The sequence below is a fragment of the Opisthorchis viverrini genome, assembly GCF_000715545.1.
Source record: "Opisthorchis viverrini unplaced genomic scaffold opera_v5_308, whole genome shotgun sequence".
In the NCBI taxonomy this organism is placed as follows: domain Eukaryota; kingdom Metazoa; phylum Platyhelminthes; class Trematoda; order Opisthorchiida; family Opisthorchiidae; genus Opisthorchis; species Opisthorchis viverrini.
Window position 1 is genome coordinate 502513 of NW_008751957.1, and position 17310 is coordinate 519822.

Here is a 17310-nt window from a genome sequence, read left to right on the forward strand (position 1 = left end):
CTATTCTTTTGGTTCCTCTTGCAATCCGCATATCGCAGTATTTTTTGAAATCCCAAACGTCATGAATCGAAGTCTTGGTCTCAGTTACACCAGTATGATTATCAAAATTGAATAGATTACTCGATCATAGAGGCCTGCCCTGAAAAAATGGACAAGGCGACCCTTGTTGCCCCTTTATATACATAAACCCAAAAGCGATTTCGACGTTTCGCATTCGAACTACTGGAAACCCCCCAGAATTTGACCTGTTGCGTCTCGCAAGATATAAGGAACATTTCGCGGTGATATCAGCTTGTTCACCTGTGGTAAGCTTTGGGCGCAAATCTTTGAGTTTTGAGTTGTTACCAGGCTTTTCGTGCCTTGACGGTAACAGCATAGTCCGGGAGAATCGAACCACTAAACCGGATGTCCGTAGTTTTTTTCCGTAATCCGTATGTCATCCCCAGCTCGCTGGTTGTGACATCACATCATCCTACGCTATTTATGTTGTTGGTTCGTATGAGAAGAAAGGATGGATGCAGGAGGCGTTGAATGTATTACCAATGAGCGAAGAACACATGTGTACCGAAACCATGGTAGGAGCGACAGTTGCAAACTCACTTTGACCAATACATCAAAAGTGTACATAACAAACTGGGTACAAATCACGTGCATGATGGGATAGTTTCACAAGAAGGGACAAAATGCACGATGGGTCATGATACCAAACGGATGACGTCAAACTGCATACATACAGCTCTGAATCAAATAGTCGATAAACTTGGGAATCCGAATCGTACAATCCATGACTGGTTCGGATTCAACCGGTATAGTGCTTGGAAAGCACATTTTCTGTCCACTTTTATTATTTTCTTCGCAATACGGCCTTCAAATAAATCATGGTTGTACGGCAGCGGAGCATGAGTGTTGAATAATGACATCATGCTGTCAATGATGATGAACTCTCTGCACACCGCCAACAGTACAATATGTCATTATTGAGTTTCCACCATAGGTGAAAATAAGCGTGACAAAATTATAGAACCATTACATCAGGCTGTCTATCCGGGATGAATTTCAGTCATACCTTCTGAGAGATTAGCCTCAAAACTCCGCCATAGGAACACTTAGTGTGCGACTGTTACAAGAATGCTAACAGAGGAAGTTCAAGCAAGGAGTACCAAGCCTCTGCTGGGTAGTTGGTAGCTAAAATGGTAAAGCTCGCTATGATAGTTGTGTTGAAAGTTCGATATTCCTCTCATGAGACAAGTATTAGCACATTTATCAAGGCGGCACGGCTCCTACACCCCCCCTCCTTGAAGTGACGATCGGTCACAAAGAATGATTGATGAAATCCAAATACTCCGATCACCCAAATTTATCTAGTGGTCATCGGCGCAGTATCCGATACGATGGAACCTTTTGAAGACACGAAGACACGCTCAAAGGGCACCTGTTGTACGCAGCAACATTAGGAGTCATATTTATATGCTTTATTCAATTCATTTTGACCTGATGACACTGTAGGCCAAGTTTTATTGCTGACGTATCGAAAATATCTCCGGACTACGGTCTGAACAATCGGAAATAGTCTAGTCCCCAAAAGTGATACGAACATTAAAAAATGTTTTCTACTACTTGAAACCTGGTAAATGACGATCTTATAGCATAAAGTTGGTAGTCACAGGCCTAAAAGACAAGCAGCGTATATTGTCAATGAGTCCAAAGGTCCTATCAACTGTAACTAAATGTTGAACCTCCAGAAACCGCCTGATTTGTAGGTCCGAGTCAAAACAATGTTTTAGGAAGACATCAGCTGGGTGGGATATTTGCGCTGTTTTCTTGGTAAGCCACATTCCGACATTGACCTCCTTCATCCTAAATTTACACACCTGTACAATGTGTGTGATTGCGCACGTTAGGTGGAGCGTGCCAAGGCAGACCACACCACAAACAATGTCCGTTTCATTACTAATTCTCTCCTTAGGAGCACCAGTTTTTACATACCGAATTTCCCAACTTTTTTCTTGTTCCTGCCTCCACTCAGTTTTTATTTGTATGCCTGGAGTTTTCATAAAACCGCATGAATTTATGGAAGTTTCAGTCAGCAGTACAAACACTTTTGACTTTAGCTGAGTGCGTGCGTATACACTGCTCTACTCAGCGGAAGTACCACAAAAGACTACACTTTGCGAGGACAATAATCACGTTGTTGTCTACTGTTAAATCAACCTTCGTTATCACCTTGAAGTTAAAAGTACAGATTACATCGCAAATATTGATTGCCAAATCATCCTCAGAATCATTAGGGGACTTGTGATTTTTGTGAGCATGTTTGGTTTGCGGATATGAATTGTAAAGCCACAAACAAATGCGATAACAGAATGTCACAGGAACTAATCGGATATAGTTAGTGATAGTGAGTTCGGTGATAAACAAAACATCAGACTACCCTAGATAGATTTTGGTTTAAGATACGATCTACAACTGTAGGAACAAATTCATGATGACCAATAAATACGGATGCCCCAAGTAGCTAGGCATACTTAGCGAAATCGTATTATAAAGTGCGATGATACTTACGGATTGAGGGAACACAAGCATTTGCTTTAGCACACTTCCGGGAAAAATTACTTTGCATACCGTTGAAGGTGCTTAAATACAGCAATGTATGGGCGATTTATGGGTATCCTAAACAACGTTTTGTGTGAAATTCCTTTTCCGGTTCCGCACGGTTACGCCAGCCAACATCAATGGACCAAACGGGAGCAATTATCGACTCGACAGGATACTCACTGACGAAAACACAGTATTCACCAGCATCATCGCCATCAACGACACCATCTTGCTCATCATTGCAATCACCATTATCGTCAACAAAATTATCAGCAACATCATCATCGTCGGCAACACCACTATATCATCGTCATTATCGTGAACGCTATTGTTTTCCTTATCATCATCGCCCCAACCATCATCATCATCATAATCCCCGTCATTAACATCATCATCACCACCATCTTCGTCAACACCATTGTCGTCATCTTATTCATCATCATTCCAATCAGGATGATCGGTCCCATCATGAAGTTCGTCACCATCATCACCTTGAGCATCAGCACAATTGTCTTAGTTATAATTAGCGTAGTCAGCGTCATCACAGTCCTCATCCTTACTATCCCCATGAGAGCCATCTTCAACAACGTCATCACAACCGTCAAAATCGTCATCACCACGTCGTCATAGTGAACATTGTCACCAACGTTTTCAATTCAAACATAATCATCTCCATTATCATCAGCATCATCACTGAGACCACCACTATCACTACCACCGTTAACATCACTACCATAACCATCTTCGTCATCACCACGAATATCATCATCATTAACATTATCCTCAAAATACTCAACAACATGCTCATCAAACTCATCATGATGCTCATCAGGATCGGCATACTGAACATCGTCGACGTCGTCATCATTATTATAAACAGGGTGGCCAGCAGCAGCGGCAGCAGCAGAAACATCGCTCTTCTCCCCGTTATCATGATTAACGTCCTCAATACTATCATCACCATGCCCCCATTCAGCTCTCCAAGCGTCGTCTTCACCACCACGACTACCATCACCACCACCATCATCATCATCATCATTTTGATGGTCAGCCCTTCATGTTCATAATCACTGTCATCACTATCAGTACCGTATTCATAGTCATGGTCATCGCTATCATCATTGTAGTCATCATCCTCATTATCATAATCATCATCAGACTCATTATTATCATCATCGTCACCGTCGACAGTATCGCCGTCGTAATTATCCTTCTCCTTCTTATAATAATGATAATAATAATAATAACAATTTTTCGAACACTGATGCGTCTCTTTAACAGCCATAATTATATTGAAAATCTTGTCATGAAGGTGCGTGGTGCTAGACTACCACACTCATTCTAAGACGTCTACACATCCAGACACTCACTCAGACACTTCGGACAGAAACTATCATCAGAAAAGACGGTGACCTCCATTTGCAGCCATATCTTGCGGCTTTCCCACCCATTCAGACGAAGATCTTACGGAGTCGATTCTGGAAGTCAAGTCACACCAAGATCATTCAGGTTTCGACAAACGCTACCGTATTCCTCTTTTACGTCTAACTTGACAACCGCTCTGCTTGTATCACTCTGAATTGGGTATGAAAAACAGCACTCTTTTTTGACCATCAAAGTTTATGGTGCAGACCACACTCTTCGATGGAAGTCCAGCTACACTACCAGTTTCTTAATCGTTTCTTATCGGATTCGTCGGCATAGGTCTATACGAGCGATGGTTACAAGGCGACCAGTTGTCGCAGGCCTGAAGAACTCAGTTCCGCTGCTTGAAGATGCCGCTCCTCATAGCCATACAACAAGACAGCCCATACTGTGCCTTGAGACTCAAGGATATGCCGCCCCTGGTAGTCCATATTGCCAAACGTGGCCCATGTATTGACCTCATGCGTTAAATTATAATAGGAAACAACGAAAAGTCCGAGATACGTAAAACGCTCCACAACTTCAAGTGGCTAACCATGGGTTGCGAATGGCGCCTTCAGTGAATGCATGCCCAAAACAATGACGTTAAACCTTGAAGGTGCAAAGCATATTGCATAGGACGGGATGGTTTTGGCCAATTCACCCCAAACACCCGCCGCCTCTTCCCTTGGAGGTATCTCGGTATACACTCACAAGCCCGGAAGTTTTAGAATTCTAAAAATTATGATACTCATAAACGTCCAAAGTTTTCTTTGCCAAGAAAGTGTGTTAAGGAGGACAGACCGGTCAACCGATCAGAACGCACCTTGAAAATCCAGGAATACTAAAGTTGTGGGTCGCTTGTACGTAGGTGTGATTCTAGCACCAAACAAGCCAAAGGTTTGAACAATGCAACGCTTACCAGGCTGGAATCCCGCTTGTAACTACTGATTCACTGCATCACGGGCCACCATTAGGCGACAAAGCACAAAGAACTCGATGTCACGTTAAGACTGGGGTCAACCTGATCCGCTTTGGTTACCGCATTCACAACGATCCCCTATTTCGAAGATGGGTACCATCACAGGTTTTCATCCAGTTGAGTGGAACAGTCTCGTTCGCCCAGATGGAGGCAAACATATCAGACAACCTCTGACTAAGTAATACACTTTCATCATAAAAATATCTGAGTGAAAGACATGCGTTTTGGAGTTTGGTGGTGCTTGATAAATGTGAAGGCATAAGGCTCCGAAAACGAACAGGGTTCCAAGTTCACCGTCCAGTATTCTTCAGCTGTATGCTCCAGATGATTAAGGCGAATGGCGACGAGAATGGTTGTTCAAAGCATTCAGCCATTCGCTTGGAGGCTTCATTATTAAAGATGGTCACTTTATTCTGATTATTGATTGTTTTGCCCACGGGTGATTTCTGGAGGCCGGTCCCATGGATTAGCTAACATACTTTTCAGGCATTCTAGGTTTTCAGGGCCCCTCCCATTTTCGTAGCCTTCTCTGCCCACCAGGCTTCACGACCGACGCTCAAACTCACTTGCACTTAAATTCTGACAATTCATTCGGCCAAACTACGTTGGGGACATGCGGACACATTTCTCTGAGAATAAATTAGTGACACTGTTCGGTTTGATATCCAGTGCTTGAGTGAGCCCGGTAGTGCGGTGCCTCAGACAAAATTCCCACGGCTGTGCAAAGATGTGGTGACCTCGTCCCGGTATGCATCCACTTCAGATGGTGGAGCAGTTGGAAGAGACCTCAGAAGACGCTTCTGGTAGACCGGTCTAACATCCGGATCCGCCAGCCTCTCACTTTCTAATCGCTGTGTCCACATCTTATGCTCTGGGAGAAGGGAGAAGCGACTCCGAACAAGTGCGTGGTCGGAAACCACAAATGTATCCCAAAACAAATGACAGTCAGCTACTGATCCACGCTGTAGCTGAGTGCACTATGATCGATTTGAGTTCGCAGCCAGCATCATTTGTAAGTTGCTGTGGCCAGACGACTTCGGTCATGTCTGCTTACATATTCATTCGGATCACTGGCAAACAAAATGGTATCTGGCCGCAACAGGGCACCCAAGGCAAAATAACACCTGTCTTAGATGGTGCTAGAGCTGTAGTCTGTCGGGGCATAGGCAGACATGACAAATAGACAGCTTTTAGCGTCCCACCTGTGAGATTTCTTCACGGAATTCGCCAGACAAACCGCACACAGGCGGCTAATAATGGGTATTCATTCAAGCAGCGATTCCTTCTCCCGATGACTTCAAATGAAACCAACACCCAGGCAATTCGCGGATCGCTAGAGGTACGTAGCCGGAATCGAGTGGAGAGTGAGGGGACGGTCAGCTCAGCCACTGTGCTTGAATACTGAATTCTTGATTTGATTCACAGCATACATCAGTGTCAAGTGAAAGCAAGAGCAGGTTGTTATCCCGCTTGATTCGGAGTTCGACCAGTGAAAACGGCCAGATAAACTGACTTCTTGGAGTGCTTGAGGTCAGCGCCGGATGATGCGCAGATTTTGCTTGCAAAACCGATGCACTACAAACGGAGTCATCAGTCCCAATTAATGAGCTCAGAAGCAGAGTCAGTAATGGAGTAGGAGGAGGGGGGAACTGTAGGAAAGAGGAAGAAGGAAGGCGTCAGCAGTAGCCTGTTTTCGTTTATCCGCCCGGTTGTATGCAGCAGTTAAGGCTGATGGTACCACGTGACGGCCGATCCGGCATGAGAGCATTTTTAGTTGTAAGCGTCTTGGTTGTACATGGGCTGGGATGCTACAATCAAGCCCAGACCAGGACAGGAGGATAATTAATGTTTTCGTGCACAGCCTTTGGCTCAAAAGCCTGACCGCAAGGCAGAATGGTGTTTGGCGTTTGTTAGTAGAACAAGTCACCACAATGTTCTGACATCCAACCTGGAGGACTAGATGACTGTGTTCGTCAGGCCTCTACCAGGTGACCAAAACTGTATTAGATATCCTGTGGGTGTCCCACGGACATCATCCAGTATAGCTCAGCGCTGTGGCCAGACGACTTCGGTCATGTCTGCTTACATATTCATTCGGATCACTGGCAAACAAAATGGTATCTGGCCGCAACAGGGCACCCAAGGCAAAATAACACCTGTCTTAGATGGTGCTAGAGCTGTAGTCTGTCGGGGCATAGGCAGACATGACAAATAGACAGCTTTTAGCGTCCCACCTGTGAGATTTCTTCACGGAATTCGCCAGACAAACCGCACACAGGCGGCTAATAATGGGTATTCATTCAAGCAGCGATTCCTTCTCCCGATGACTTCAAATGAAACCAACACCCAGGCAATTCGCGGATCGCTAGAGGTACGTAGCCGGAATCGAGTGGAGAGTGAGGGGACGGTCAGCTCAGCCACTGTGCTTGAATACTGAATTCTTGATTTGATTCACAGCATACATCAGTGTCAAGTGAAAGCAAGAGCAGGTTGTTATCCCGCTTGATTCGGAGTTCGACCAGTGAAAACGGCCAGATAAACTGACTTCTTGGAGTGCTTGAGGTCAGCGCCGGATGATGCGCAGATTTTGCTTGCAAAACCGATGCACTACAAACGGAGTCATCAGTCCCAATTAATGAGCTCAGAAGCAGAGTCAGTAATGGAGTTGGAGGAGGGGGGAACTGTAGGAAAGAGGAAGAAGGAAGGCGTCAGCAGTAGCCTGTTTTCGTTTATCCGCCCGGTTGTATGCAGCAGTTAAGGCTGATGGTACCACGTGACGGCCGATCCGGCATGAGAGCATTTTTAGTTGTAAGCGTCTTGGTTGTACATGGGCTGGGATGCTACAAGGAAGCCCAGACCAGGACAGGAGGATAATGTTTTCGTGCACAGCCTTTGGCTCAAAAGCCTGACCGCAAGGCAGAATGGTGTTTGGCGTTTGTTAGTAGAACAAGTCACCACAATGTTCTGACATCCAACCTGGAGGACTAGATGACTGTGTTCGTCAGGCCTCTACCAGGTGACCAAAACTGTATTAGATATCCTGTGGGTGTCCCACGGACATCATCCAGTATAGCTCAGCGGGTCACGGAGTCACACAAACCGTCACACCATGGTAACCTCCCCTGTTCGTCACGACTCAGCTACGGTAGTCCCTATTATTCAGATCGATATTCACATTCACACAATGACGCAACAAAAAGTGAAGCGACTTGGATTGGGCTTGTGGCTCTGGGTCACGTTACCTTTGATTACACTCCGCACCGCTGTTATTTCACTTATTTGCTTGCTCGCACTGACATTTGTATGCATGCAAACGAGATGAATGAGGCCAGATCACAGAATATCAATCAATCCAAGATGAACCCCTCTTGTTAACCCAATCAAGTGCAGTGATTTCAAAGGCACAGATTAAAAGTGGTATACCTGGGAGTTTGGAAATTTCACCTGTCGACTTCGCGAGGTACATCGTCAGCTCTCTTGCCGTATTTTGCACTACTTTAATGTCAAATAGTAGTGTACGATGACCAGATGGAATTTTTCTCATGCGATACTATGGACAGAAACAGCTCAAATAAACCACACAGTACAAAATTTCAGCTTCCTAATAGGCTGATTTTCTCCACAACTGGAAAGGTAAAGTCAAACTACCCTTATTGGCCAGTATTTACTCGAAGGACCGACAACACCTGATATCACGTGAACTGTTCTTACCTCAAAGTGGACTAAGCATTTCAGAACGATGGTTTTTGGAAATACAGCTGACACCCATTAAAGACAGCGATTTATTTCAAGACAACGGCGTTTCTGTCTAGGTTACGATATTAGCAACCGTTTTAATGTAGCCTTTAAAGCGCACATGCACAGTGGAATAGTTCACAGTGCAGATTCCGCAGTCTCTCGCAGTAAGAAGCGAACAGATATTCCTTTGCCTATGTAGCACAGATGCGATCTTCAGACGCTGCAGTATACGTGGTATGAGAGGACTACTCTGACTCCCCAACCGTTTCGAACTGGATTTCAGGCTGTCTGCGGATTTTCACCAGTCGTCAGATATCACTTAGTTTTCAATGTAACATCAGAATACATCGTTTCGATACACCTTTTACCTGACTTTGATTGGGTTTAGTTAAATGCACCGGATGTTCAAATCTGGTTACATCCACGCAAACGTTTTGCTTACATCTACACAATAGGATTAATTCCTCATTAGCACAACAGTAATACGTCGACCACGAGATATTTTATCACTTCATTCGTTAACTTGCCTGGATGTCCTACCCGCAGACCGGATTTAATGCTCGGAACGACAACGCAGATGACAGTTTCAAAATGTTAATGTGGATAATTTTTATACATACAGATTTACGGTCTAGTAACGGCATACAATCGCTGATGGTAACACCATCTCCGCTTCTGTCCATCTGTGAGCTTCAGCAGAAAGGGTTTCTAATGCAACCTTCTTTGTACATTTTCCCCCTGTGTTCACCCGTTGTCACTCAACTCAGCTTCCTTTCCCCATAATGAACCATTGAACGTATATTCGAGAACACGACTGAAGTGTAGTAAATTATGCCATCGAAATATTGTCTATTTGCTCCAATCCAGTCATCCCTAAGACGATGTTATCCAACCATCACAATTTACAACTAATACAGCCATTAAACAAGATAATTCACAAGTAACCGAGTCTCACTTACTTGAGGCTTTTTCGCCAAACACCGCAGTGCAAGTTATCAACCGGGGAGTGGAAGTTCAAAGGAATTGTGGGACGTGAAAGCCATGATATCGTTGAAACTAATCAAGTCAAGTTTATGCATTCAGCACTGTAGATAAAAGCAATTTGGTTCGTCACACCGACGAAGACAGCACGAAGAACTACAGTTGAACATTACTTAGTAACGCGGAAACGAAAAATCGTTTTGGAGGGAATGAAACAGAGGCGTGATGTTTTGGGTATAAAACGATTGAGAGTCAGCTGAGTCCCAGGTGAGTCTACCGTCAAAAACCAAATTGGTATGCAAATGAGTATTTCGCTTGAACGTTATTTATTGTTGTCGACAGAAACTCAAGGGTTCGATTCTTCATGAAGTCATCCTCGTTTAGTTTCATTTCTTTTGCGATAAAACCAACTGAATGAGAAAATTGCCCATCGGCTCTATTTTTCATCCGGATTAGAGACCTATATCTAATTGGTAAGATTTAGAAAGGCCTGACCTAAAGCGTTCATTCTGTGTCAGCAGATACCAAAGTGCGAACCTCACCCCGATCACAATCGGTCATAAACTTTGTCGGTCCGGTTCACTGATGAATAATACAGGCAGAAGCTCAAAATTTTGACCGTGTCATTCGGAACACGTTCAGTTCGTGCGCGGATTGATTTTTGACGTATGCAACTGAAGGGTACACCAAACAGTACAACGGAACTACAGGTGACTATATACTGTTTTTCTCTCGCATGCAGTCCGATCCAAGAACAGCTATGTTGTCTGCATACTTCATGTATATAAATCAGTGAAATTGCAACCGGACAAGCGTCAAAAGCTACCTGGAATCTTCCTAGGATAATCTCACTAAAAATGTGTTGGACAGCCAGGTGACGAGAGCAACCGTTCTTGAGGTCGCCAGTTGCGACGAGTTCCAGCAAATGTCTGTCACAAAACATGACTCGGTCACGTTCACCGAAAAACAAATGATATCAGAAACGATCCAAAATAGTCGTTCATCCCAATGAGAAACAACAAAGTCAAACACATGGAGTACCCTAATCGAAATACGTGAGGTCCGGAGCAAAGATCTTCAGAAAAATTCTCCCTAGTAAACAAGCGTGAATCACAACAAGTGCAAAAGCGGGAGTTTCGATAGGGTAATGCATGAATAAAATCATATCGCAGGTTTTAAAAGAGGTGCCTAGATGAGGGTGTGCGAATTTGTGCTGGTAGGTATGGGTCAATGAGCACTGTATAACTAGCTACTCAATACTACTAAGTGGCTTTCCGAACTTTATATGGCCAGATCTGAACAAATTTGGGGGTATTGGTAGACAGGCCCAAACCTTGGTGTTACTGTGCCATCAAAATCACATGGCAAACATTCATGGCTGCTTTGAGCATGCGAGTCTATGCTTCTCTCATCAGACAACTTCACGAACTCCAGAGGACCCCATGTGTTGCATGAGTGAGTGGGACGGTGGCAATGAACCGGCTGCATCAATCCTGATCGTCTTCACTCTGAATAGACCCCAACGAAGCCATATGGAAAGTGTGGCACTGAAATACCTACCTAGCCTGTACAACCTAAAGCAGTACATCATCGGCAACAAAAACTTCCCTGTACGATGTTTAATGGCTCGTCAGGTGGCCCGTTTCGAAGCAATCTGCTCATCGGAATACCGATAATTTTGTGAGATCCGATTGACCTGGATGTCAGTTTCGAAAATCGTTTAGAACCCAGAGTATATGTTGAAAGTCACTGTACACAAAGTACATTTTGCTATTTTGTACAGGTGGGGTACCGAGAAAGAGTTCGGCGGGAAAGGAAATAACGGTATCCGTTCCCTAAGGTGTTAATATCTAAATGAATGTTTCTGAGTTGTAAACCAGAAAATTCGGAACTAGGTCGGCTAGCTTATTACGATGCTGAAGAACTGTCGACCACATTTCCATAAACGCAGGTCGAAATCCGATCTCGACTTCGCCAATATCCGGTTCCATGTGAAAGTCGACGGTTAGTAAGGAAAAATTCGGACTACTTACGAGTAGCCAGACGGTCAGTTGAATCGGTTGACGGTCAAAACTGAAACTCCTTAGAGGCCCTTGCAGGCATGGAGGGTGGTGGTGAATAGTACAGAATTTGACCTGAAATAAATCACCAGGTACCCTGAATAATGCCGAAGCAACCAGCCTTTCACAGGTTTTACCCCAAAAATGTATAAACGAATAAGTATTAACCTAACAGCGACCGATTTAGTTCCGTGAGATTCAGATGGAATAGGAATGAACGGGACAACTTCCATCTTAATTTGTGCAAATCCGAGAGTGAACAAGCATGGCGAAATTTGCTATTGGATTGAAACGTATAAAATAGTCAATCGGTCGAAAGAAAAGAAGAACCGGGAATTCCCACAAGTTGCACTCGGGTTGCGATAGAATGATGGGGAGAGGGAAAACAAAATCAAATGAAATGAGGCCAAAAGTGTTATTGTAAGTTAGGTAAAGTTGTTGATTGTGAACGGGTGAATAAGGCTGTACATACTACTAGTAATAGTCCAACATGGTGAGCAAACGAGTAACATATAAACGGTGGGGAAATGAGGTTGAACATCCATGTCTTTGGCAAATAGCGGAGCCGAAAACAAAAAAATAAAGGCGATAGCAAATGAACTGTGCCTAACTATGGGCTATAAGACGAAGGAAGCTCGAGGATAACCGCCTTCATAAACGAGGCTGCGGCAAGTGCTGCATACGGTTGCCATTGGGTGTCTTGTCTTCCTTCTACATAATCCGCCATTCCACGAATGATGAGGAATGAATTCAATCCGTTGCCCAATACAGACTCCAGGACCTGGAAATGGGAGTAGTGCATAGGAAGGTGAAGCGTAGGACGAAAAAATTTGGTTTAGTTAATACAAACTCCAATGGGAAGCATACGAACTGGAAGCAGAAAATGAGTAAGCACAAAAACTCAAATAGGACAACCAACTGACCAAAACTCACCACAGATGGACAGTAGATGCTATTTGTATTTAGTTGGTCAATTGCACGGAATATTCGCAAGGGAGTGACAGAAATTCGGTATTTATATTAGAGCAAACTTGCTGACGGGGCGGTATACAGAGTTGAAACCAATCAGTTGTTCACAAAGTTAGCACCAAACCCGTTCTTACCAACGTGAACTGTCAATCAAATTGACGCATATGTAGATCTGTCGCTTGACTGTTTCTCAGTCAAGGAACCGTCACTCACGTGGCCTCTATTCGAGAAGCCCTATTCACTGCCTTCTCAGGAAAAGGCGCTTCCACAAAAGTGAAGGAATAAAGTGAGTGCTCGTAATGTTTTAATCAGGCTAATAGACCATTGCAGGTCAAACCGATGGCACATGAAGCATCTGACGAAGTGATACCCGAAGCTGAGAGATTCTATGAATTAGGGCTCAACGGACGTCCGACAGGGATGTGACGGGTATCCTGAAAAAATCACATCTAGTTGTAGAACGTATGAACTGGGAACAATAATCGAGTTTCGATGAAATATGAATCCCACAATACGCCCCTCTGCCCCATGAATCGGACCAATGCGAACCGATAAGTCCGAAAAGATTCCCGTGAGCCAGATCCCGTTCTTGTTCTAATCATCGGGGATGTATTCTGCCTTTGTGCACGCACTAAACACAACCCTAAAAATTACAAGTTGTCTTACACAGTAGAAGTGATAAGGATCCGGAATATTATGAACTGGCACCATTGGCTCACCACTCTGATACGCGTTCCCCACCCTCAATGCGGTTCACGGCCCATCACCTCATCGTACGCTTTCATTCAGGCGCTCTAGAAATACTCAGCATTCATTTGGTGATTCAACCTGTGTCCCTTTCGACAGGTGGCCACAACTTACAATGTCAGTCACCCACTATAACTAACAACACCAATCTGCATCCTCGTCCCCTCTACAGTCTTGCTGCTTTCAAAGTACGTTTACTGATGTAATCTGAGTAGTACTAATAAATGATCATCCAGCTGTAACATTCTTTCGGTGCCTAACATCAGGCCGTTCTAAGGTAGTACGAGGGCCGAGAGACAGTCAGATTTCTCAAGCCTAGACAGGAATCGTCCAGATACACGGGTTCGAATCGAACCACGGACCTTCGTGCCAATAAGTGTGCGCCACTGAGCTACCTTGAGCTGCTTCAAAGACGCTTCGCCAAATAACTGTTTGTTGTCTAAGTGAAACAAGGCATCGATATTCAAGGCAACTGAATTGCTGCTTCAGTCAAGTAGTCTGGCGTGGATATTGAATTTCGCACAACAACAGAACCCGTCTTACCTGACTGATATCCTGTTAACAGTAAAGCTTCAGGATTTAGTTGAGGCTTTGAATCCGCGGGTACTAATGCAGATAACCTGCCGTTGTTTCCAAATGCACTTCGTTCTAAGGTAGTACGAGGGCCGAGAGACAGTCAGATTTCTCAAGCCTAGACAGGAATCGTCCAGATACAGAGGTCGGGTTCGAACCACGGACCTTCGTGCCAATAAGTGTGCGCCACTGAGCTATCTTGAGCTGCTTCAAAGACGCTTCGCCAAATAACTGTTTATTGTCTAAGTGAAACAAGGCATCGATATTCAAGGCAACTGAATTGCTGCTTCAGTCAAGTAGTCTGGCGTGGATATTGAATTTCGCACAACTACAGAACCCGTCTTACCTGACTGATATCCTGTTAACAGTAAAGCTTCAGGATTTAGTTGAGGCTTTGAATCCGCGGGTACTAATGCAGATAACCTGCCGTTGTTTCCAAATGCAATTAGCACCCGTGATAAAAAATGACTTTAACCAGCGATCGAACAAAATGTTGAAGAAGTCAGGAGACGCAGTAATACTGGTCGAATGAATGCACAGGTAGCACAGACGAGGGAAGTTTAAACGGTTGGAATCTTGACTACTTCTGCGCGGGCAACCGGCTACCCAGCTAAATGATGGACTCCACGGCTACTCGGCCGTGGACCCGGACCGATCACATTACGATCAGTTTCCGGTGAAAAATATTCGTGCAAGAATGCCGATCGATTTAAAGTACAAATCACGCGCTACTGTACACAAGGGTCGTTTTATGACTTGGCGTCCGATAACCATATAACCACTCCATCTCCCCAATTCCTTTACGATCCTCGAACCCCGTTGAAATAGGCTTGGTTAGTCAAAACAATCTTGCTCATAAAACCATCGTTCGATACATCAGAAAGGTAGAGAAACTTGCTGGACCCAAAGTGCACCTTAAATGGGTTTGGGTGCCACTGTAATGCACGTTGGCAGCACTGGAGCCATTACTGAAATAAGCAGCCTAGATAGATGGGTAGGGCTCTGTGCGGAGCATTTCGAGAAGCACTTGAACAGAACGAAGATTCACTTACCCGTTTACATCGTTATGCCTAAAAGTTACCTTTCCATTGTCTTGTGTTGCTACGTTGGAGGTGAAGTCAGGCAACTAAACACGAGTTCGAAACCGCTGGATCACGCAAATAACGTTTATGTGCATTTTAACGGTGCAAGCCATCAGTGGATAAATAATGTAGGTCACCATTTCACAACACTTATACCCGAAGACCACAACGATTGTCCAAAAGCCCAGCGAAAATGCATAACTGAGATCGTTCACATTCCTACTCGACTGCACAAAGAACTTAAAGCATTTCTCTGAGGTGGGGGTATACGTTGGACCCAGAGGGTCCACCAAAGAGAAGGGCACGTGTTGACAGTCTACACAATAGGAGGAGACGATGTTACCAAATATCGTTCAAACAAGAGCTATAGTTGGACATTAGTGGTCCTTAGTCCAAAAAGCCTTCTGTAGATAGTCGAAAAAGTAAGATAACCGAACAGGTGAGTCGAGTCTTTCATTATCAACGCTGACAAACCGTACTGTACCTCATCCAAACGACTCTTCTTCAGGCTAGGTCGCATAAGAGTGGGAAAAGCTATAGATATAACGCTTGCTTTCGTTTACATCCTATAGGGAGAATAATAATGAAGCGAAAAAATTCGGTCAATATGCAAAACCCACTTGATCGTATTCAGAGTCGTAAGATAGCAACTGGTGTTCTTTTGCAAAGAAATCGCGCAACTTGTCGTTGTCCGTGATTGGTCGTCCTGATCCAAAACAACCCAGTCGAACGGCCGGGATGCCGGGTGGATAAAATCGTTCCAAATCCTCCGGAATTTCCGGGTGTTTTATGTCTACCCGTACACCTTCATCTATCTGCGAATGAGGGACAGAATATAGGCAGAGAGGATAACAGCTTCGGTAAACTTGTGCTAGACGCAAACGCTCACACACGGTGTCCTCAAAAACATGAAAATTTTCTGTCATTGTGAATTTTGAAGAGGTGACAAGAAAAAGAAAAAGGCTGAAAGTCAGTGACAGATACTGACATATATTTGGTAATCTTCGGCCTGGACGCCAAGTGTCAGTAAGCGCAATGATACCAAAGGAACAACCGGCTAAAACATTCGTGGTCTTTTTGTGGACTTTTAAATTCCGATAGACGGGTTGGTTCACCATCGTTACTAGCGGTACTGATGACAACAGAACAAAATGTCTTAAGTAAGACTACCTAGCTTATCCACAAGGTGGAATGAATTCATACACACCCTGGCGAGGAACGATGCATACCACAGAATGCGACAAATCAGCTACCTATTTAAGTGTAGTGAGAATGACTGGTGCCATACAGTCATATAATCTGAAAAGAACGGAAGGAAGAAAAGGGAACCTAGTTGAAAACAAACAATTGGAGGTATCAAACCTGTAAACATTCGGTCAAATGAGCCGAGTAAGAACTAACAACAAGGACGCCGCTGACGTCAGCCGACGGCAACAACTTGAATTAACAAATAACGAGAAAGATGAGGATCACAAGAGTTTTCACCTCGGAAGGTGAGTTGTATGACCGTGGTTGGACGATCTACACGCATTTCAATCAAGTTGCTGGTTGCCACTCTCTCGGCATGTGCTACGCTGGTGGCAAGTAAAAAATCTAACAAACTTTACGTCGACGAATGAATCCAACGTCTTGACCGCTCACTGTGGAATCGGAAGCTCTGATTCTAATAACCTCGTTCAGAATTCACTGAAGCCTGTTTCCGAGATATGACCAGGAGAAATCTATTCTCAAATAACCGAAGCTACCGTACCATGCCGCAAGGCCTGGGAAAGGTGAAATTTGTCAAATTGCTCCTTATCAAGAGACTTCCACGAGTACAAGCCCCCTGCTGGGAGAGATCAAATACGCATCATCCCCATGATGTTCTTTGTGGGCGTCGTTGTACAACACTGTTGAGGAATACGGCAATGGTAACATGCGTAAATTAGCGTCAACAACTGCTTGCAATACAAACGTACCGGGTTTTGTAAGATCCGTATATAGAACCACTTGAAAAAAGCTATTTCCTCAGAGTTCGCCTTCGAACACATACCTCCCACCTACTAAAGTGCTGCCAATGGAATCAATAAAGAGTTGATACGAGCAACTTCTACTTGGTACATAGTTTCTCGCGGCCTATGCTTGACATAATGGCGTCGAATGTGCGTGCCGTGGAGATTCTGCCCAACCTTAAAACGAG

The 17310-nt window shown here is 44.3% G+C and overlaps 2 protein-coding genes across 2 annotated transcripts in view; one reads left to right on the forward strand and one right to left on the reverse strand.

The window, feature by feature from the left end:
• Positions 1-11061: 11061 nt before the first annotated feature.
• Positions 11062-11376, forward strand: T265_09725 (hypothetical protein; the record flags this gene model as incomplete). Its single annotated transcript, XM_009175888.1, has 1 exon — positions 11062-11376. One exon carries the CDS (start codon positions 11062-11064, stop codon positions 11374-11376), a length of 315 nt encoding a protein of 104 aa, XP_009174152.1.
• Positions 11377-11750: 374 nt separating this feature from the next.
• Positions 11751-17310, reverse strand: part of T265_09726 (hypothetical protein) — a gene marked incomplete at both ends in the record, with an annotated part of 39288 nt that continues 33728 nt past the window's right edge. The window contains 2 exons of the mRNA XM_009175889.1: positions 11751-12541; positions 15752-15946. Of these exons, the coding sequence (XP_009174153.1) occupies positions 12371-12541; positions 15752-15946 (366 nt within the window). The remainder of the gene's footprint in view (positions 12542-15751; positions 15947-17310) is intronic.